The sequence below is a fragment of the Acanthochromis polyacanthus genome, chromosome 9, assembly GCF_021347895.1.
Source record: "Acanthochromis polyacanthus isolate Apoly-LR-REF ecotype Palm Island chromosome 9, KAUST_Apoly_ChrSc, whole genome shotgun sequence".
In the NCBI taxonomy this organism is placed as follows: domain Eukaryota; kingdom Metazoa; phylum Chordata; class Actinopteri; family Pomacentridae; genus Acanthochromis; species Acanthochromis polyacanthus.
In genome coordinates, this window is record NC_067121.1 from 27,283,689 (window position 1) to 27,306,329 (window position 22,641).

At 42.4% G+C, this 22,641-nt stretch overlaps 1 protein-coding gene across 1 annotated transcript; it reads left to right on the forward strand.

Annotated features, from left to right (window-relative positions):
* The first annotated feature begins 2,185 nt into the window (after positions 1 to 2,185).
* On the forward strand, positions 2,186 to 22,370 carry LOC110953527 (transcriptional repressor p66 alpha-like). The gene is given in 13 exon segments (XM_022197585.2): positions 2,186 to 2,306; positions 10,710 to 11,236; positions 13,118 to 13,247; positions 14,057 to 14,185; positions 17,291 to 17,368; positions 17,454 to 17,573; positions 17,879 to 18,067; positions 19,231 to 19,489; positions 19,867 to 20,291; positions 20,379 to 20,607; positions 20,610 to 20,636; positions 21,129 to 21,197; positions 21,200 to 22,370. Coding segments are annotated over 12 exon segments (2,247 nt in total). The 5' UTR covers positions 2,186 to 2,306; positions 10,710 to 10,712; the 3' UTR covers positions 21,268 to 22,370.
* Positions 22,371 to 22,641: the final 271 nt, after the last annotated feature.

Sequence of the window (22,641 nt, forward strand, 5' to 3'; positions counted from 1 at the left end):
TCATCATTACCTGTAAACTCCAGAGTGTTTTTCGGCCTTCATTTGATTTTTGCTCTGTGCTGGGTGATTATGAGGAGACGGGCCCGTGCTGCAGATTTGATTGCCTTCAGGCAATCTGTAAACTCTGGAGATGGAGTGGTAGCATGAGCGAGTGGAAACAATCAGACCTGATGACAAAGCAACATCTAGAGTGCTCTCTTCTTTGTCATTTAAAGAACGGCAGAGTGAGGCTGACAAAGCACTTCAACCCCCCCACCTGTTGGAGAATAGCATCCCCCAACCCACTTCAGTCTTTATGGACAACCACTTCTTTTAGATCACTGTTTTTCAAACGCCACGTATGTGTGTGTTCACGTGTGCGTATTTAGATGCGTGTTTGTGGATGAGTGAGGATTAGTTCAGCTCACAGGGATGCTTTGAAGGGTTGCAGGTCTTTTCATGAAAGAGGAAGCCGGCTGGAGCCTTTACAGAGAGCGCTCTGGAGGTGCACGTTTGGATCCGAGTGTAACTGCGAGCGTGGACAACAGCTCATTAAAGTAACCCTCCTCTGATCCTTACACTATAGCCAGACATAAATACCATATGTTGATTGGATTCATGACATATGACCTTACTGCTACAGACAGTGACTCAGAATCAGGAGATAATTGGCTGCTGGAATGTCTTTTTTTAAAAAACTTGTTAATACATAAGATAGAATGTGGCATAGTTAAGATCTAAATTTGGGGTCAGGGAGATAAACGTATGGCTGGACCTGAAGAGATTGGAGATAATAATATGATGTTGAGGACATCATGGTGATGCAGATCTCCATGTCTGTAGACACACTGGAGGTAAACAGTAATCTATCTATCTATCTATGAATACAAGTATTTCTTGAACTTCCTGCCATGGCTTAATTAACTTATTATTGGAGGCTTAAACTGGGTGTTGACCCCTATTGACCCCTGCACCCACAAGTCCCAGAGCATGTGTAGCTACGGAGTTTCCATCGGAAACAGCAAACTAACATGTGTTTGAGTAAGCACACTTTATTTAACTATATGTGATATGTAAACACTTCATAAAGTGCTGTTTTGATTACACATATCTCCCTATGTACTATATAAGCATACAGAGTAGATAAGGTCTGCAGACTAGATTCAGTAACAGGTGCTTCTACCAGAACCCACATTTAAGAGATACGACGCATCAGTGGTGCAAATTCCTCAACAAATCACCACTAAATGTTGCAGACATCAGTGCACATCTTCACCAGTCTTGTTCCTCCTGTAAATCAGTTATGCACTGTTAGTTTTGGTTTCTGTGCCAACTGATAATGCCCTATATGTTCTTTGTCGTTTGTCTCATGTGATTCTGTGCTTTAGGTGCAATCAGATTCACTGCGCTTATCAAACTGGGTGTAAATGTTGTGAGTGTTGACTGGGGGTTTGGTACATATTGTGAGAAATGGAGGCAAATGTGATGCTGAGGAGTGTTTTGGTGGAAAATGTGAGTGCATATTTTTAGGTCCTTACTGTAACATGATGTGTGTGTGTGTGTATGTGTGTATTGTAAGGGATCTGTGTACTTGCCGGTACAGTCATGGGTCACTCCGAGGACCCCGGGGCCCCCTGACATGTCATCCCGCTCTGGCCCTTGGTGGTCAGTGGCTTACATGATGTGATCCGGTCGCCCTGGTATGCCGAGGTGCGCATGCCCACTAAGAGGACGCAGCGGCTCCATGTGTGTTGAGGCGCATTATTTGGCAACAGACGCGGCAGCGGGGAGGGCCGAAAAAAAGAGGATATCCCCTGGATTTCAAAAAAGCAACGATTTATCGAGGTTAACTGCAGATTAAACATTCCTCGGTCGACCATCGGAGAAGAACGGGCGACAAAGCTACCGAGTAAGTTGACTTAGGTGAAGCCGAAGTTTTTTAGTAAGTGGATCGAGGGGAGCCTTTTATTCGGACTCGTCGAGAGGAGCCAGGTTTTCCTCCACCTATCTGTGACGATAAAGAAGCTGATGGGCTGTTGAAAAGTAACACTTCTCCGCAGAGCCAAAGGTTGAGCACCGGGGAGGAGAGGGGGGGCTCGCTTGGCCAAAAATTATTTTATTTTTCGTTTCCTTAAGCACGCCGGCTTGTAAATATGAGCGGCGGACTTGGTTCTGGTCGGTAGAAGTCGGTAAACGAGGTGAGGATTACAACGTTACATCGCCAACGGCTCGTCGTCGTCGGCGGCGGCGAGCTTCGGTCCGTGGGCCGGTCGGTGAAATTTAAGAGTTCCGATCCGAAGGTTTGTTCCTTGGGAGGGGACAAGCAGGTAAACAGTCCCGGTGAGCCCCGCAGAGCGGCACTTTTTTATATAGGGGCAGCGGGGGTGAAAGTTTGTGCCTCCTTTCCGAATCAACGGTTGTCCCGCATCGGGGGCTCTGCCAGGTCAGCGATTCGGGCTCGGTTCTGGGTTTGTGCGGGTCATGTTGTGACGAGCAGCCGAATCACCGGCCCGGAGGACTTTGTGTAGTTTGACTGGAGCCGGTCACGGTGAGACGTTGGTGTTTTTTTTTAATGCTAGCTAAAGTGGCTTCGTGTTTTTGTTTGTGCGGTGTAGCTAATGTTAGCTCGCTAACTAATAACACGCACACCTCCTCCGAGGCGGTGTCAATAATAAAAAAGCCGGCTAGTTGCACATGTACTGTGGGCTGGGTTTAGTTTTTTAAAGGGCTGAGTTTGCTTTGGACGGTGTACTGGCTGCTTAATGGTGGACGCTGCTGCCCGCTTTAAGCCCCGTGGCACCAGTGTTGGTTCTGCTATCTGGTAGCTAATCTTCCTACTTCTCTCTGTGACAACCGTAGTCTTCCTCCTCTTAAAGCTGAACACACACACATACACACACAAACCACACACACACGCACACACACTCTCCCTCCCTGTCTCTTCCTCTCACCCAGACAGACACACACATTTCCCCACACAGAGTTTGTGCAGCGCTCCAGGACAAAGCTGTGCCTCAGGATTTCTGCCATCGAACCAGTTATATCTAATAATTTTTCTATTGTCTGTTTATCTGGACGCGCTCTGATGGATTTAAAAAGCTTTTTAATGTTTAATGACTGAACATGACGGAAGCCGGTGCTGCTCATGGTATGTTCACAAAACCACATAAAGCGTTTTTGTTGAGAATCTTACAGCTGCGAACTTCGTCTGAGATCCTTCTTGTTTTTCACACTTTAGATGAAAAACTGCTTTTGATTGAGTTTATTATTCTGACACTCACATTAACCGCTTTCTGGCTAGTGGTTTACTAATGTTAGACAATGAGAAAAAGGAACACATTACAGAATATATCAGTGCCATTAAGTTGTCACGTGATTTCTATTGTATTGCTAGTTTGTGATTCCATGGAGTTAAATAAATCTGCTAATTATTTTCTAATAAATGTCATGGTTTGTAAAATTGTAAATAGTTGGACCAACATCCAAACCCCCAGTTATTTCGTTGAATGTTGTGCGTACGTTTTCTCACTTTTTGTTGTTGTTGACTAATCATTCTGCAACTCTCCTTTTATATTTTTAGCATTCTTTGCAGTAATTATTGGTCAGTTAGTACAACAGCCCGGCATGCTTTGTATACTGTGGATGGTCTGGTGCCAAAGTGAGCTGCTTTTAGGAGACTTTATTGCCTCTTTGTGGTGATCTGGAATGAACCCTCAGTTGTTCATGGGAACAAAGGCCTTGTAAAGTGTTATTTACATGTTAACAATACACAGGTTGCCTTTAGTAAAGGGCTTTTCAGAGGAGAGGAGAGTATTTTGCTTTGATTCTGGGACTGCTGAGCTACTTGTTCTGATTGACAGCGTAGAAGTTGTGCATCTGCAGCGTGATGTGCTGCTTGTGCTGCCCGCCCCAGTGTGTCTGTTGTTGTAGTATTAAAATTACAAAATCGAATGAGTCAGAAATTGCTCATGAAATTCAGCCTTTCCAGAAAGCACTGTTCCAGTGATCACACACAAGACTGATCCAGAGTCGTTGTGCAATCAGCCACTGTTCTGTAAAGGGTCATCTGTTGGCCGCATTTAAATCAGCTGTGCATAACTGCTGGGGTCATAGAGCAGCTGTTTGGTCAAGCATCAGAGACTTCATCAAGTATATATCAGCAATTTGCTTATTAATTGCCTTTTTTAGCCGTTTTTGTGTACACAGGGATGCTATCTGCTGCAGATCTAAAGTTTCTAACTGAACTAATTAGTGACCAACAGGAGTTTACTGTAGCTGTGATTTGCTCTGGAGCTAATCTGTTCAAATACACTAACTCGGTTTGAATTCTTCTATTGTAATCAAGCCATGAAAGTTTTGTTTTTAGTGCATTGTCGCTATCACTGGTTATTCTGACATATGCAGCCACTTAATGGACAAGAATACTTTGCTGGCGCAGCAGTTTTACAAGGTTGTGTGGCTGCAAAGTTGCACATTTTCTTTTTGTGTTTTTTTTTTTTCAAACCCTGGAGCGATGTAGAAATATGTTTTCACAGGGTAAAGGTCTGTCAGTGGGTAAATAAAGTGCTGAACACATACTATACATGCACCCAGACGTCAGTGATGGTTGAGGAGCGAGTCTGTCGGTGTGAAGGAGAGATGATTGAGTGATGGACGGCTGACAGGATCCATGAGTGACTAGATAAATAACCACCTCGAAGCAGGAAGAGAAGACAGAGATGAGCAGAGCTGTGATAGTGGTGGAAACTTGACACCAGCTTAAAGTATGTTTATTCTGCGCTGGTGAAAGACACGCTTGTCAGGAGTCAAGTACCTACACAGAGCAATTTGATAATGTGGTACTGGGGGTTGTGATTTAATTACACCACGACTGCTAATTGGGTAATTGAGTTTAATTAGATAAATACTTGCAAAAGCACAACAAAAAGTATTCAAAGACCCATGTGAATTGGCTTATCAAATACAGATTAGCAATTAATGGAGGGTCAAGAATTAAGTACTAATAATGAACCCAGCTAAACTAAACATATTATTTGGTTGTAGTTAAGAGCCTTATTGACTCTCTAGACTTATCGTATCTTAAAAATACAGTTTGTCTTTATTATACTACTGTATCTGGAGTAATGAGCACACACAGACAGGCTGACGGCTGCAACATTATTGCAAAAAATATTAATTGCAATCAGTTTTGAAACTATTAATTCATCGATGCACTGAAGCCACTTTACAAAGCAAGAGCCACAAAGTATTTCCTACAGCACTGTCACATTAAAAGTGATTACTGCATACTGATTGAAATGCAGTGTTGTCATTACAGTTGTAATATTTTTGAGTGTAGCTGCAGCAGCTTTTATTTTCTGAAACCTCTCCAAACTGTGTAGTGTTCAAACAGCATACAAGGTAAGTTTTTTTTTTACCTAATTCTCATTAAACTTAAATTTGGGTGTCTTTTGTTGTTGGCAAACCTGGCAGCTTTCACCACAAGCATTTAGATTTTTTAAATAGTATAATTAATTAATAATACATTTGGAAACACATTTACAGTTTGGGTTTATGGTTTGGCTCTTTTTATATGATTCAATAGTGTTGCGCTGTTTGCCTCAACAACTACACTGGCTAGTTTAGCTTGTACAGAGGATTATGGTGTGACACTTAAAGTCGCATTTTTACCAGTACAAAAAGTGTCATTGTGGCACATGACATGTTTGTACTAGTGGACAGTAGTAGTAAACCAGCTACAGAAGTCTAATTTTCCCAGGAGCTCGATAGGAAATATGCAGTTATTGTGCAAAGGAGGAGAAATAATGTTATAGAAGAGCGAGGACTAAACAGTCGGTTCAGCAAACTTAAGAACCATGACCGCCATCCCTCTCTGTGCAACGAAGCCTTTACAGTGCCATTAATGCTGTTTGAGGATTTCCATCTTATTTAAATATTTATCAGGACAATAATGTAGCTCAGATAATTCGACTGTGACTCTTTCGTAATCACACGTGACTCCTGATAAAAGTAGTATAATACTGAGATGGACAGTTTGTCTACGTGGCATGAATTTGTGAGACGTGTAAAGTTGAGTTTTCCTTTCAGTTGCTTTCCACTGGTTGCATGTAATGTCAAGTTCTTGGGTGGGTCAGTGGGTGTCTGAGTGTGTGTGTGTGTGTGTGTGTGTGTGTGTGTGTGTGTGTGTGTGTGTGTGTGTGTGTGTGTGTGTGTGTGTGTGTGTGTGTGTGTGTGTGTGTGTGTGTGTGTGTGTGTGTGTGTGTGTGTGTGTGTGTGTGTGTGTGTGTGTGTGTGCTTCAGGAAGTGTGTGTAAACTGCCATGGAGATGAAATGTGAAACCTGTCAGCCATTCAGATCCCTCATTACAAAGATAGGGTCAGTGTCCGTGCAAGGTTGGGTGGTGTGTTGGGTGGCGTTCCTCATGTCTAACTTCCTCCACCAGCATCATTTCACAGCTAAATGCACCACAATTGATACTGTCATCACAACACACACACACACACACGCACTTTGTGCACTGTATAATGGCTGTCAGCGTGGAAGCCCTGCGCCGGCTCCAGCACCTGAAGGGTTAAAACCAGCTTCAGCTTCTCTCAGTCATACACACACACTGACGGAGTCACGCACACACACCCCACACACACACACACACACACACACACACACACACACACACACACACACACACACACTAGCCAACCGGTTTAAACCGGTTCTCAGGAAAAGTGCTTTGTGTGTCCCACTGAATCCTGGGAAGGGTCATGTCATGTGTGTCTCAGTGATGTCAGAGCATTAAAAAAAACTTAGTCAGCTCTCTGTTATCAGATGATTGCTGTGCGTGCTGCATTGTGACTCTGCATGTATATTGTATAGGTACATCATGGACACACTGAGGGTGCTTTATGCTTGCCGCCATAAGCGTTGAGAGAACAGGAAGGGGAGGGGGCCGGAGTGTGTACGGTGTGTGTCACTGAGATGTAGCCCAGGTTGTAAGGGTTAATTGTAGTCCTTCTTATCCACAAAAAAACCACAGCTTCCTGTAGCACGTCGCTGGGCAGACTGAGGGCCTCAGCGCTCTTGGGAGGACTGGGTCTCCATTCTGTACCATGCATTCATAGATATGGTTCAGTATAAAATTGCGCGGTGTTTCTTCTTCATGGTCATCCTGCAAATAGCAACAGTCTTTGCATGTCTGTGGATGTCATTTGTTCTTTCTGTTTGAGATTCTGTGAACTTTGAGCGCAGGAGACGACCTCTCAGTGCGACGTGACTTATGGGTCAGCACGCGTACCTTTAGAGCATCTGATAATGACAAAAATCAATTCATGCGTACATGCATGATAGTATCCCAGTTTTGAGCCTTGCTTTGGTTTTGGTTTCTTCTGGATGTGAAGTTTACATGGAACCTAGTAGTCGGTATACTTGGTTTACACGATCGGAACTGTGTCCAGGTTTGTGCACACTGTACCATGATTGTGACATTTCTGTACCAACTGAGTTGTAAACACAGTTTGCTTTCTGTCTGCTAAATTTACCTCTTTGCTTGTTTTAGCAACTCTATCCAGACCACAAGTGATGGAAAATGAGGGTGAAAATACAACTTGTGTTCTGCATTGTCAAAGTCCTGCTTTTCCTTTGCCTGAGCTTATCGATCATTTATTCAAATCTTTCATTATTTACCATCATGTTTCTAGTTTTTCTGACCAACTGTTAGGTACCATCAGCTCAAGACAAGCCTGTACACAAGGCAGGGAACGATCAGAGACCTGTAGACAGAGCCTACATGCCCCACTGTTCGTGTTTCTGTCAGCGCTCTCTAGCTGGGGACATTAGAATGTGATGTTTGTATGCACAACACATAACAAGGAAATGCCAAAAACCTGATGATAACAGAGATAAATTGAGATGTTGGCCCCGTTAGCAGTTGACACAATGTGTTGTTTGACCACATTAGACGGCAAATGTGTCAAAAACTGTTTTTGAGCAGCCACGCCTGAAAATGCGCTGAACCATGACCATCATAGAGAGGATGGAGATGCAGTTTATTTGAAGGTACACACCTTTTGATAGCTCTCCTGGAAAGCATTTGTAGTGTTAAACTCTGCTGTACACACATAAAGTGGCAGAAAAGCGAGAGAACTAGAGTAAGAAGTTCAAACCAGATGCTGTGTAAAGGCGACTGCTGATCAGACTGACTGTTTAGAGAAGAGTCAGTCAATCTCTACTGGTTTTCGACCACTGTATTCTCAGTACTTGTTTACCCTGTCTGAGGTGTTAACTAATAACTGTACAAGCTTAGGAGCCAGATCTTTTTATGCATATGTGTCAGAGATGCTGTATGAAAATAGTGTATTTTTTCAATTGAGAGACCTGTCTAAGATATGATGCCCAAATCCACAGATTTATAGGAAGATGAACTCTCATTAGACACATTTCTTTTGTTATTGCACAGGATGCTGGAGATGCACCGTCTATTATACATAAGTGGGTCTTTATCCACTGAATGGAAAGTGCTTCAGAGATGCACAGAGAACAGTGTGATTATCCGAACCGTCAAGGTAAACATGTATTGACTGATGCGGTCTGCCATCTCCCTGTGTCTCCTCTCTCATTTCTGACCTGAGGAATGGGAATGGGCAGCCACTGCAGGGATAATGTGTGACACTGTGTACCATGTACTGGTGCACTTTTGTCAGGGCACGAGTGCACTGTGTAGCGCTCGTCTGCCTGACAGAGCGAGCCGCTGTACGTCTTTGTCTCCGCTGCCGCTGGCATGACAGCATCTGGTGGGACCGAACGTGCCGAACAGGAGATCGTACTTGGACTGTAATGGATCTGGTGCTCCTTGGTGCCTGACTCAGAGAGGGAAAGGTATACACAAACCGGAGGCTTTAAAACCATTAAATCATAATTCCACTTGAACACATGAATGTCACAAAAACACGTGGATTTATGAGTCAGTGTAAATATTTGAACAGACATCATGCTTCTGTTAATTTTAGATATTCCCCAAATGCCTTTTAACTCTGACTTGATAACAGTGTTGTCATGTTCTTCCATCTTTCAGGGTTTTTTTTGTTTGTTTGTTTGGTGCTAAACACTGAGCACCTACTGAGTATTTACTCCCATATTTTCTTTTGTTTTGGTTTTGGGTTCAGACTGAAATTTGGGTAATTGGATGTGTTGGAATTACACTTGAGTCAACATCTTAGTCATGTGACCACGCTAATCCAACATGTTTTGTCTGGGGGCCATTTTAGTCAGGCTTTGTCCCTTGCAGCAGATTCAAGGTCAGTTTTGTCTACTTCAGTGGTGAATGATAGGTGCACAATCATGACTGCACTTTGAGTAAAACAGACAGCATAGTTTGTTATTGAGTCAGAGCTCTGTAGTGTAGGTTTACCCTGTCATGTTAACACTAAGAGAACAATAATTAGAGATTCAAATTGTCTTTTTAAACACATGCAGTGCAGCTGTGACATTTAAGAAGACTGTAATTACATTTACTTTGAACTTGAGCAAATTGTTTGTGCTGAGGAATATTAGCGGTGTACACATTGCCAGATTTGCCTTGGTTGCTGATGGCTTTACACAAGAGTCTAGTTTTGGTGACATGTGGAACAATGCTGTTCACAATTTACTTGTCTCGCTCTATTCAGACTTGACATCAGTATGACAACAAATTTCTTTTTTTCATGTGTCTTTTCCCAGAGCTGAGCATTTGTTGCAAAATAACCTGTAACTTGACTGATGCTTCTGATGATTTTTATGTCATTATTTTCAGCTCACATTTGAACTACTTTAAGCTCTTACTTTGACCAGTTTTACTTCATCTATCACCTTTTAATCTCAGTGCCTACAGAGTTTAAACTTGACACTAAGTTTTCTACTACATTCAGTGATTACTCCACAGTTTTCGTTTAGTGTGTAAACTCCAGCGCTATTTTACATTCAAATAAGTCAGATTTAAAGACCTATGCCAGCAGTTAGTTTAGTTTAGGTTCAGCTGCTTCAAGTGACTTCTCAACTGCTTTCAGTGATTCTACATTTTAAGTCACATGAAGTAGTTTACAACCTGCTGTTTTCAGTATGAATTACTACATTTCTGTTATCCTTTTGGAAGTGACTCCATTCTGGTTTATCGTGTAGACCAGTGACTGCAGCGAGCTTGTCATTAAAAAGCTTTCTATTTCTATTTAGTGTGTTTGGGCCACGTATTCTTGTCACCATATTTGCCGGTTCTGACTCCGATTGGCTTATATGACTGTCTGTTGGTGTGAAATGTTGAATTTTGGTATGGGAAAAGACTTAGTTTAAATTTAATCTTAGAAATGATCTGATCTAATTAATTAATTGATGATTCTTGATGATGGTTAGTTAACTGGTTAAAGTAATTCAGCATAGTTGAGTAATATTAATAAACAGAAAAATGCCAAGATGTTCATATTGTGGCTTCTTAAATGTGAATATATTTATGGTTTCTTTACTCTAAAAGTAAACTGAAAACTACTCCAAACTGCACAGTAAAATGAAATCTTCTCATCTTGGGATTTGGAAAACAGATCAACATTTGTAGCCATTTTCTGACTTTTTATAGAACAAATGAATAATCAATTAATCAAGAAAATAACTGACAGATCAGTCGACAGAGAACGTAATTGTTAGTCGCAGCCCTAGTTTGACTATTAAACAATTGAGATGATACAGTTGTTTATTTCCTGTGTCTGCAGGGGATGTCTGAGGAGGCGGTCCGCCAGACACGCAGCCAGAAGAGGGCGCTGGAGAGGGAGGCTGCTCCACAGTCTGGAGAACCCCCCATTGCTGACAATGAAAGCAAAAAACCTAAACTTGACCCCTCAGAACCTGAAACGGAGGAGCAAACTAAACCTAAATCCAACCTTATAGCGGCACAGGACAGTGCAAGCCGGACTACACCTACATCAGAGCTCGAGAAGGAGCAGGATCAGAAAGGCTCGCCGTTACCTTTAGCGTTACCTTTGACCTCACAGCCGGTGAAGGATGACCAGGATCAGACCCAGAGACAGCAGACGGTTGAACCCAGCTCAGACAATCGGACTGACTGCAATGACAAAGCCAGCAAGGCCAGGACAGAGCCGGCTATGGATACTAGGAGCCGGGTGCGACAGACAGAGCTAAAGGCGTCCAGCGGCATGCTGGCTGCAGGAGAGGTGAAGGCCACCATCAAAGTGGAAGTTCAGACGGGAGAGCAGCCCGTGGACATGAGCACCTCCAAAGGGTGAGAAGCACGATATTGTAAACTCTGTTGAGCCGTGACAGCCTCATGAAGCGCTGAGGGAAAAAAGTAATGATGTGAATGTGCTGAAAACTTCTACACGAGTCATGTGGCTTGTCTGGAAGACTGCTGGCTGCTTGTCTAGACTTTCTGTTCTAAAAACTTCACTTACGGGAATTAAAGATAAATGACACTTTATTTGTGTATGAAAACACCAAAGGCATGTTTTAAAGTTACTTTTGTAATCCTGATGTTCTTTAAACCTAATGGGATGGGGGGGGGGGGGGGGGGGGGGTTGCATGTCTTGTGCTCAGAGGTGATGTTCAACTTTATCTTTTAGTCTACCTCCATTTTCCCCCCACTCACCACCTGAACCCTAAAAACTCCCCTCGCACAAAATGAAGCCGTGTGTGTCACAAACTGGTTCCAGCCGGTTGTTGCCATGGTTTCCACCGTGGAAGGAACAGCGAGGGGAGGGGGGGGGTGAGAGGGGTGGGAGGAAAAGTGAGCATGTCACGTGATGATGACTTTGAGGTCACGTGACTTCTTTGGAAGAGTAGTGATTAATCCACAGGAAGTGATGATGACGCTAAGCCCTGAGGAGAGACTAATACACACACACACACACACACACACACACACACACACACACACACAAGGAGGACGGCGAGCAGAGACGGGCCTCACGTTGCCGTGTGTTGCCTTTAACAACTTCCCGTGCAACACAGAAATTCATAATCTGTGTAATCACAATGCCACCCTCGTTTTTACTGGAACGTTGCTCCTGTTCTTCAGTTTTCAGTTGCCACCAGTTAAAGAATTTAGGTCATATGCTGTCACATATAGCCTGCAGTTGAGCTAGTCGCTTAGCAGTAGATGCTATATGTGTCGGGAGGGGGTGTGAGGAAAAACAAGCATAACGATGTGATTTTTTTTTTTTTGTAGACGTAAGCGACGGTCGATCCAAACTGCCTCCAAGATTCCCACTCGTTTTAATTTCCTTAGCATGTCTCGTGTGACGTCTTTAGCCTTCTACAGGTCACCCCCAAATGCCTCAGATGCCTGTGATGCCCTGTCATGGTATCCTGTTTCAACAGGAAATACGTGCTTTCTAACAGCCACTTCATTGTGACTTCACTGGAGCTTTAAAGGCCTACCTTGCCCCTCCTTGGTATTTAAGAGTATACCTCTGTTCTTGAAACAGCAGCATCATGAAGAGGAGCTGTATGGAGAGTTGTCGGAACTTGTTAGATTATAGAGGAGCAGATGAACCAACGTCCATAAATTATAGCTGTGGTTGAGGAGCAGACCTCGGTGAATACAGACATAAGTAATGGATGTTAATATTTGAGCCGCTGTAGGTGTAATTTATGTTGCCTCAAACGGCCATAAATGTTTTTAACCTCCACAACTGCACTGGATCCATCACTACAAAGTCATACATTGCAGTTGAGCATTGTTTTATCCCAACTAACAAATGTATATTGTAGCTGTAATTCCATTGCTTTCAAAATGACCAACGAAATTATTTTACAGATTGGTGCAGCCATAAACAACTCTTGCTGTAGAGTAATTCGTGATGATGATGTGAAATAGAGAAGGTGGAATGAGCTCATATAGAATATTAGTGATACTGTCACTTGTGATTTTGAGAACCTTTAAGCTATTAAAGGGAAAAGAAATGGATGTTGAGGAATAAAATATCCAAAACCTTTTTGCTGTGGTGTTAAAACGTAAATTTAAATTCTAATCTTAAGCAACAGTTGTGAGGTAACCGGTGTAATCCTCTTTAGTGTTCCTGACATACTGTTTTAGTGCCCAGTTTACGTACTGAAAATACTGAACTATAAATGCGAATGTCCTTGTCCCTCTTTCCTCCGGCAGTATAAAAAGAGAGAAGCGCCCTCCGTCCCCTGAAGATGATGATGTCATTATCTTGTCTGATAACGACTCCCCCAGTCCACCGATGAATGGCCTGAGCCACTTTAAGGAGCTCGACACAGACCTCCTCATGGTGAGACGAAGAGTTAATTGAAAATTAATCAAGTTTGTTGCCTCCCATCATCAAATCGACAGCTGCAATATTGACGTGTGAAACGTGTGCTCTCCTCATTGACACATAAAACAGACCATGTAGTAAAATCTGACATTAGAATGCCCTAGATGACTGTTTTAGTGTAATTTTTGGTCACACCGTCTGAGTAGCTTGCAGCAACATTAGTAAGTTGTTGTTTCTATCAGCAAACAGATATTCAGCAAATGATGTGATTCTGGAATTATTATTTTTTTTACATTTTACGTCTAAGAAATGAACAGCATTCAGGTGAGGAAGAATTATTATTTTTCGAAATAATATTTTGATTTGCAAAGATTTGTACATTAGCTGAAAAGTAGCAAATTATGGAAGTAAAAGTAGTTTATTCAAATGTGAAAGTGCAAAAAAAACAAACATATTTCTTCCCTAAAATCAGTGACTAATCATTACGGATAATTCTAATCCATATTAATCAAATTACAGGATTATTATTTTGGTCATAATCATGAACCACATTAAATCATAACATAGACCTTTGCTGGGAGCTTTGTCGCAGTTTTAAATGTGGGGAAGTGAATCCAATCAGTACAGGGGTGTGCACAAGCTATTTTTTAACCTCAGTAACCTCCTTACACTGTTTGCATTTTATTGTGGCACAACTGGAGTAATTTAAAATAGGCTTGCAGACCCGGGCTTAGTGGTTCTGCTGCTATTTTAGTTATATAAAAGTATTTTTATTTTTGTCATGTGAGCAGTGTAAGTGATGTTTTTTTATTTGTTGAGTGCAGAAGAGCAGCCCAGCAGAGAGGGAGCGCATTATTAAGCAGCTGAAGGAGGAGCTGAGACTGGAGGAGGCCAAACTGGTGCTGCTGAAGAAGCTTCGACAGAGCCAAATACAGAGAGACACCCTGCAGAAGGTAAGCAACACTTCCACATCGCCACAGCATATGTGTCCTTTAAACTGTTTCTTAATCCTAAAGGGTATCCTTCTTTATTAGTGTACTGCACATTTTGTTTGTCAGAATTATCAGGAATATTTAAACATTGACATTATTTTGATGTTAATAACTGAATGGGATATATAAAGTGCTAAAATTGCATTTTATTAGAACCATGAAGGTGTAAAATATAACTGTAAGTTGTGATTTAAGCACAAGCATTATAGAGGAACACAGACAAGTTAGCGTTTGTTTTTAGATGATGTGGTGGTTGTTGAGTTGATTGCCAGCTGGTATTTGCAGAGTTCATATTTGACTTTTTGACCTTCTGTTTTAACAAAATGCAGTCATGCCTTTATCATATTTGGTAAATAGAGTGTTGGACAAGTTTTAATTCGCAGTCTCCAGTAGGCTAATGCCTCTGCACACTGTACGATTTTGAGAATCTTATAAGTTCACAGCTTGCTACACTGTACGACGTAAATCTAATAATCTTTGGCCACGATGTGAAGTTTGCTGTGTGCAGATTGTATGTTGAGAACGCAGCTGAATCTCAACCTATGATGTACGTGAGTCAACCTGAAGGCACAATAAGCGTGCGCCGTCCATCCATGAAAAATCAACAGAAACTAGCGAAACATGAACAGATTTAATTTTTATTCATTTAATAACATAAACTAAGTGCCATGGACACTATTTACAGTGGTGTTTTGTGTGAATTAGCTATCTGCTAATGTTGGGTTACTAAGCTGGGAGCTGCAATTCTGCCACTATATCCTTTGATGCTTTGTCCTTTTTTTATCTGGTTGTGGTACGAGCTGGAGGACACGTCAAAAGGGCAGGGCTTCTGCTGCCTCAACTCTGCTTTGCTTAAATCCCACATACTTGTTTTGATGCCTTTTGCCATTGTCGCCTCAAATCATCTATTTGGGTTTAGCGCCAGTGTCGTGTTGATCAGTACGTCACTTCATACTGCATTTCTGTTGGTTGGTTATAGGGATGGGAATTTTGACTAATTTCCCCACCGACTATTCTCAAATTTTATTTGCGACTAGTCGACTAGTCTATAAAGCCACATAATGACAGTGAAGAAACATTTTCATTTATATCCCGCTCTGTAAGTCTGGATGGGATCTGTAGTGACTTTGCGCATGAGCGATTCATCTGCCGTCTAGCCGCGGAGTGGGTCTCCTCTAATCAGACACTGGGACTGCTGCGGGGTTACTGGACTGACAGCCTGTGCTTTGAGACGGGGAGGAGCTCACAGCAGCACCTGCTGCTTGTTGAGGACAGTAGCTGCAGAATGATCCGAGTTTTCCTGTCACAGTCTCCAAAACGGCAGAAAAAGTCGCTAGACTTGTCGCTAGTCGCTTTTGACAAAAAAAGTCGCTAGAACGCTTTGGAAAGTCGCTAGATTTAGCGAGAAAGTCGCTAAATTGGCAACACTGGTTTCTTCTTACACAGGCGACCTTGTTGTCATCTGCTGAGTCAAAATACTGCCAAACGGTGCTGATTTTCTTATGCGGGAGCATCGCCCTCTTCCCACTTTACCTTTCCAAACTTTCTTCCCCAAACTGTGTGGTCCTGCCCCCTGCTACATGTGTGTGTGAGGGGAGGGGAGGAGGAGCAATTCTCTCCCTGGCTGCTCAGCCTGTTTACAAAGAAGCCGAGGCAGAGGCGCGAAGAACAAGGTGCATGATGCTAATGCAGCGTTTAACCGACTAGTAAAATACTAAACGTTTAATAAATGAGTAGGCGGTTAAACGATTAAACGACTATTCGCGCACATCCCTAGTTGGTTAGGTGACACACTGAGACGATCACCCCAAATTTCTGACACTGTCAGAATTTTATCACAGCTTGTCTTTGGTCACAAGCCCATGACAACAGCTGGTCTTGGACCTGTCTCATTGTGCGACGTAGAACCACTGATTTAGAGCCAAGCCTAGGCAAGTTGAAAACGGTGGAAATGCAAGGGTGTCCACAGGCAGTCTGTTACTCCCGACTGTTCTGTTTTCCTTATCAAACTAGCAACACAAATTGTCCAACCAATGACAGTTTGTTGGGTGAGAGCATCCTAGAGAGTGCAGCCCTACAATACAGAATCGTAATGGAAGGAATCAGTGACTTTTTGGTGAAGCTGGCAACTGAACAAGAGTTTTCTGATGAATGTGAGTGATGGCTGAAGCTGATTTGGACACTGTTTTGCTGATCGAAGAAGGCCTTGATGTGGTAATCACATCTTCACAGCACAATTTTAGTAGATATTCTCTGGTTGTTCACACCAACAACTTCATCACTAGTCTCTGTAGCAGATTGCAAATGGTTCCCCAGATGGACGAGCCAGATGTGATAACGCTGGGCTCAGGTGATGACATGTAGTCTGTGGTCATGTGGCAGATTCTCCGGTGTACCGTGCTGTCTTAAACGATTACTTAGACGACAAATGCAGGAGCATCTGGCTACCACCATAACTGGCATGACAGCATCCTGCACGTCAACAGCCTGTTCTTGTCTGTCTCTTCTCATCTGTGGCATCGTGTTATTTGAATAAAACTGCATTTTAAGATGGCCTTTTAGAGTTACTGGTCAAAGGAGTGTCTGTGTGCTGGTCACTATCTGATCATTGTCCTTTGTAGGGTGTGGATTAACTCAGTGGTCAAGAATTTATCATCAGTTGAACAGGACAGAAACTGTTTGTGTACAATTGGCTAAGTTTAACCCTTTTTTAGCTGCAACAGTAGAGAAGAGATTCTAACTTTTTCTGTAAGTCCTCACCATTCTGCGTTTAGAAAGCATTATATCAGTGGTGAGTAACAAATAGCTAGAAGTTTAGATAAGGCTCTTACTCAGAATTTACTAAAATATATGGCTTCTTAATTAGAGCATAATAACCAATGAATAATATATTTGATGCCTAAATGTTGCTTTTATCGCTCTGACAGCTTTCAGAGGAAGACCATTTTGCTCATGAGGACTGTTGCTGTTGATTGGTAGCAAGATAGACAGTTGGTTCGTGTAGAAGCCTGACTTAAATACTGATCCATGTGTGCTGTTTAAGATCTTCTTCTTGTTTTTTTTTAGCCCTCAAGTTTATCGGGCTCCTCTGCTCCTCCTCCTCTGATTCGAGGAACTATTGCAAGCAATAAAGGCTCCCAGCAGGTAAATGCTCTAGTATCACACTTGCATTCAGACTTAATATCAGTGTGAAAGCACAATCATACAGTTTTTTTCTTTCTTTGATCAGATTTTGACAGGGAGGAGTTCAGGTACAGTCATCCCTCCGCCTCTGGTGAGAGGAGGGCAGCAGGTGTCATCTAAGCATGGCTCCCAGATCATCATGCCGCCTCTGGTTAGAGGGGCACAGGTGAGTCAAGGGGAACTGTTCTTAAGACTATTATCAAGATATGAATCGGCTATCCTTTACATATTTCAGTCTCGTCTTTGTCAGGGTAATGATAGCCTGAGGTGTTCAGTCTTACTGCAGTCTTTCACTCTTGAGAGACAAACTGCAGGGAAATGATTTTACTTAAACTCAGGACTGATTTCTCTTTGCGCCTTTCTCTCTCTGTGTGTGCTCTTTGCTTTGGTGCTTTTGATGTCCCTCCCTTGTCCTCCACTACCTTTGTCCGTGATGGTCCTCCGTGTCGTCCCTCTCATTGTCCTGGTTAGCCCATCTCTGTATCTCCACAGCAGATCCAGGCTCTCCGCCAGCAGCAGCAGCAGCAGTTGGCTGCCTCTGGAGGCTCAGGGTCAGGACCGCCTCCTCTGCTGCTGGGCCCCAGGACCTCAGCCCCTGCAGGCCAGAGAGGCATGGTCCAACAAGGCCTCATCAGAATCAGCAGTAGTGCCAACACGCTGGTTAGTAGCTCAGCGGTGTCGCAAACTTTAAGGGAAACGAAAGTCAACACAAGTTTTCACTGTCTTACCTAGAGGATATCCTAACTTCTCACGATTGGGTAAAAATACCATTTCTTTGCCCAGATGTACTGTTTCTGGTTAAAGGTGCTGGCATTAGAACTGAGAAAATAAATGAAAAACTTTGACTCCAGTTGTAGCCATTTTTAAAAACACATTTCACTTAACATTTAATTTACTGTATTTCAGCCAAAAGCTTCGACTGAAGGTGGAATACAGCTGCAGAAACGTGTACCCATTTATTTGAACAATTCAGCATTGCCTGTTATTTTGTTTGCATTTAATAAATAGCCAGTTGCAATAACCAGGAATTTGTATCGTTACAGTGCCTTAAATTTTTATTATGTAGTAGACAGTAGAAGACACGCTGCGTGCAGATTGATCTAATTAATATGAATGTGACATCTAGTCTCTAACTGATAGACACATGTGTGGCAGCCAGTCAGAAACGAAAGCCCTTAACTGTTGTGTTCATGCCGATTGACGTCAGAGAATTTTAATTACATGTTAGCTGTTGTAAACCTGACACACTTGCTGTAAACTTTTTTTTTTTTTGGAATTGTGATTGGAAAACAATAAATGAAACGTCAGATGTTGTTTGAATTCCAGTAGCTTGCTACCGTTAATGGTTTATTATTGGACTTTGCAAGTTGTGCACAGGGTGACTGAGCAGGGGGTTAAACTGAAGATTGTATCTTTGGTATGCAGCATCATGTCTGTACACGAAATGATCAGATGAGTGTTGAATTTAAATCACGTTTTCACAAAATTCATTTAAAGATCATACAAGATCATACTTGACTGTCACTTTTGAAACATCTGATTGAGTTTTAATAGGTCCCCTATGAAAACAAAGCCAAATCAATATATTTAAATGTATTAAATGCCACAATAATCATATACTAAGCTGTGAATTTCATTTATTCATTTAGCATTTAAACTAGGAGCTTAAAACCACCTGTGTTCTGAGATGGTTAAAAACGTTGTAGTTGAATAACACTGTTGGCCATTTGTTAACTGCGTATTACTCAAACAAGTAAAAGATAATGTGATCTTGGCCGAAGCTTTAAGAATGTTGTGTTTTTCCCCTCTTTCCTTTTTCAAAGGGCTCGCCATCCGGTTTGAAAGGCTCTTCCTCAGGAAGCAGTGTGTCTGTGGTGAGCGTGAATGACTCCCCAGCCAGCCGCCAAGCTGCAGCTAAACTCGCTCTGCGCAAACAACTGGAGAAGACCCTCCTGGAGATCCCCCCACCCAAGCCACCTGCCCCAGAGTTTAACTTCCTACCCTCAGCAGCCAATAATGAGTTCATCTACCTGGTGGGACTGGAAGAGGTGGTGCAGAATCTGTTGGATACCATCCACAGAGGTGTGTATGGGTGCTTTTTTTTAACGTTCTGTTGGGTTTTGCTTACGTGTTGTAGAAAAATCTTGGGATTAAATGTAATTTCTCAGTTAAAAATGTGTGGAATGGTCCATCCTCTAAACTGTGAAGATTTGCTCCTTTTCTATGATATATGTATCGTAAACAGAACATTTTTAGTTTCTGGGTTAAAAAAGAAAAAACAAATCACTATCAGCTTTATTATAATTGCAGTATGTACTCAACAGAAAAAATCCAAACAAATAGGATTTGGTAATGTAGTTGCCTGTGTATTTTTTCTGGTGCCTTTTTTATGATGTAATACAATCATTTCTGTTTATTTTTACTCATTGCCTCCGTTTCTTCCCTCTTTGTCCGTTCAGGAAAGACAGGTGTAGCACTGTCCAAGCCCTCTGTCAGAGACCCTTTCATCTGCACCCAGTGCACCACTGACTTCACCTGCCGCTGGAGGCAGGACAAGGCAAAAGGCGGGATAGTGCTCTGTGAAGACTGCATGTCATCCAATCAGAAAAAGGCTTTGAAAGCTGAGCATACCAATAGGCTGAAAGCTGCATTTGTCAAAGCACTGCAACAAGAGCAAGAAATCGAGCAGCGTATTATTCAGCAGACATCCTCGCCAGTCTCCCACAGTACCTCGTCATCCTCTTCATCTGCCTCTTTGTCGATGAAGGCAGAGCAGCTGGTGTCTCAGCAGCTGAAGCAGGCTCAGGCCAGAGTGTCGTCCCTCCAGCACCACCACCAGAGCAGCCGAGTAGCCAACATTCTTCATCATCACTCCATCAAGCAGGTTGGAAACCCTCCTTTTAAGAAAAATGCCTGTGGGGTCCATGCCACAGTAGCTCAGCAGCATCTTTGTGTGTTCACTCCCCCTCAGAGCTCGCAGGGCCACCTGTCACATGGTGTCTCATCAGTGGGGGTGAGAGGCGTCCCCCACTCCTTCTCCTCCTCCTCCCAGCTGCAGAGTGCAGTGGCGGCCGCAGCCTTGGTCAGCCGGCCAGGTAAGCATGCCCACATTTCCCACCGCTCTGTCCAGAGTTCAAAGGTGAGCAGCAGTGGGATCGGCGGCGGCAGGAATATCAGCGGAGGTAGTGCATCATCCAGTGCATGAAGAAGCAGAGCAACAGCAACACAGGTAGACTCACATAAATAGCAGCCCAACTCTGGCGCCTGACATCTGCTCTCTTTCAAATTCCTGTCTGGTCCAAAAGCAATCCTTAAACATCCTCAATCCAAAATTTTCTAGTGCTGAAAAATCTTTTAGAAAGAGTGCAATCAATAAACATCAGAGTAAAAACAAAACACGGTTAAACATGTAGGAGGAAATGTTTCGGACAAGGCAATCCCACTCTCCAGTTCCTTCCCTGGAAAAAATTTCCATTTTCCTACTTTAGTCCCTCGGTTTGGTGGTTTTAATACTTTCCTGGGTGTCACTACTACACACTACCGTAGAGTAGAACTCTGTCATTTCTCCTTTTGTGTTTGTCTGTGTCGTGGGGACATTGGTGGCTTTACATTCAGGTGTTACACAAAATCGCACAGCATTTTTCTTATTCAAATCAAAAAAGCACCAACGGCATGCAGCTCGCCTCACTCCCTTACCTGCTGCTCTGTTGCATGTTCACAGGAGTGACTATGGCCTACGTGAACCCCAGCCTGACGGGTCACAAGACGTCAGCCACCGTGGACGCTCGTCAGAGGAGTACCTGCTGGACATGATCCCCTCTCGTTCGTCGATCTCGCAGACTGCAAACACGTGGAAATAATTAAACAGTACTCTGCTATTCATGATTACATTATTTGTCCAAGTTCTTCAGCACCAATAATGTGGTCCACGGCACCCCTGCAGGACTGTTAAGCAATTACAATCTCTCAAAGTGAAGAAACGTTCCTTAATTACCTTGTATGATTCTTTGTTTTAGTTTTCTTATTTTCTGTTGTTTATTTTTGAGGTTCGCTGTTCTTGGATATTTGTGCGTAAACCATTCTGATTTGACAGGGGCAAAGAAAAAATAAATACTTGAAGGGCTTCCTCTGGGCTCTGTCCTCCAGACCGGGTAGTTAATGTGTGATAAGAGGTCATGTTGCTGTGAGTACCTTTATTAAAATGAGGACTCCTTTAGGCTTACTAGCCCTTTCTATCATGATGTGGGTCAAATGAACCCGACCTTTTGAAACTTGAATGGTTATAATCATACCCAAGATTTCACATTCAACAAAATACACATTTGTTTCAAGTAAAAACAAAATAACCAAGTTGTAAAATTTCAGTACATCACCAGTGTAGTTAAAGGTTTGAATTATTTTGTATTTACAGTAAGTTATTTGTTTTGTTTTTTCTTTTTGACTGATGTTAAAAATCACTCTGTATATTGTGGTTTCCACAAATGAAGAGTTTATTCTAGCTTTGTTTTTATTTTTCCCTGTTTAACAGCATGCCTAACCTTAAGCCCATTGTGCACCTTAGCTGAAGAAGCGTGGTGTCTTCGCTTAATTCATCTGTAATTACCATCTGTAATTTGCTTCTTTTGTAATAATGTCAACATTGTAAGATTATTTTGAGTGTTACGTCATCACTGAGAAAATGCAAACTCTGAAGGAGCTGAATTTGCCTCACTAGAGCCTCCAATGTTCATCCTTATTCCACAGGATAAACAATACGTAATCATGAGTCTGTTCTTAAAGGAAACATCTCCCGGTTACCAAGACTCTGGATTACACAAGACCATCTTTGTCATGTTCCCCTCACCATAATTGCATAATTTCTCTGCTTTCCAGTAATCTTAATTGCATTGTACAACTTATGTTAAAATTTATTTGGTTTACTTTTTTCCTAGCTCCTAAAGAAATAAAAAATATAAATTTTAAACTGCTGCGTTCGTTTGTTGCTTTGGGATAGTATGACACGATGGCATCTAAAATCTAATCTCACATTGCTTTCTCACATACTAAGGATGATGAATCCATTCCCTGGTGATAACTGTTGCATCTATAGATTGTCTGTAGCTGTGAAATGATGTCAGGGAGGTTATCAAAGGGTATCAAGAGTGTCCTTCCAAAGCCAGAGACTCCTCCAATGTGTCGGCCCAAAGTCAAAGAGGAGTTAAGGAAATTAAATTCAATGCAAGCAAGAAGTCACA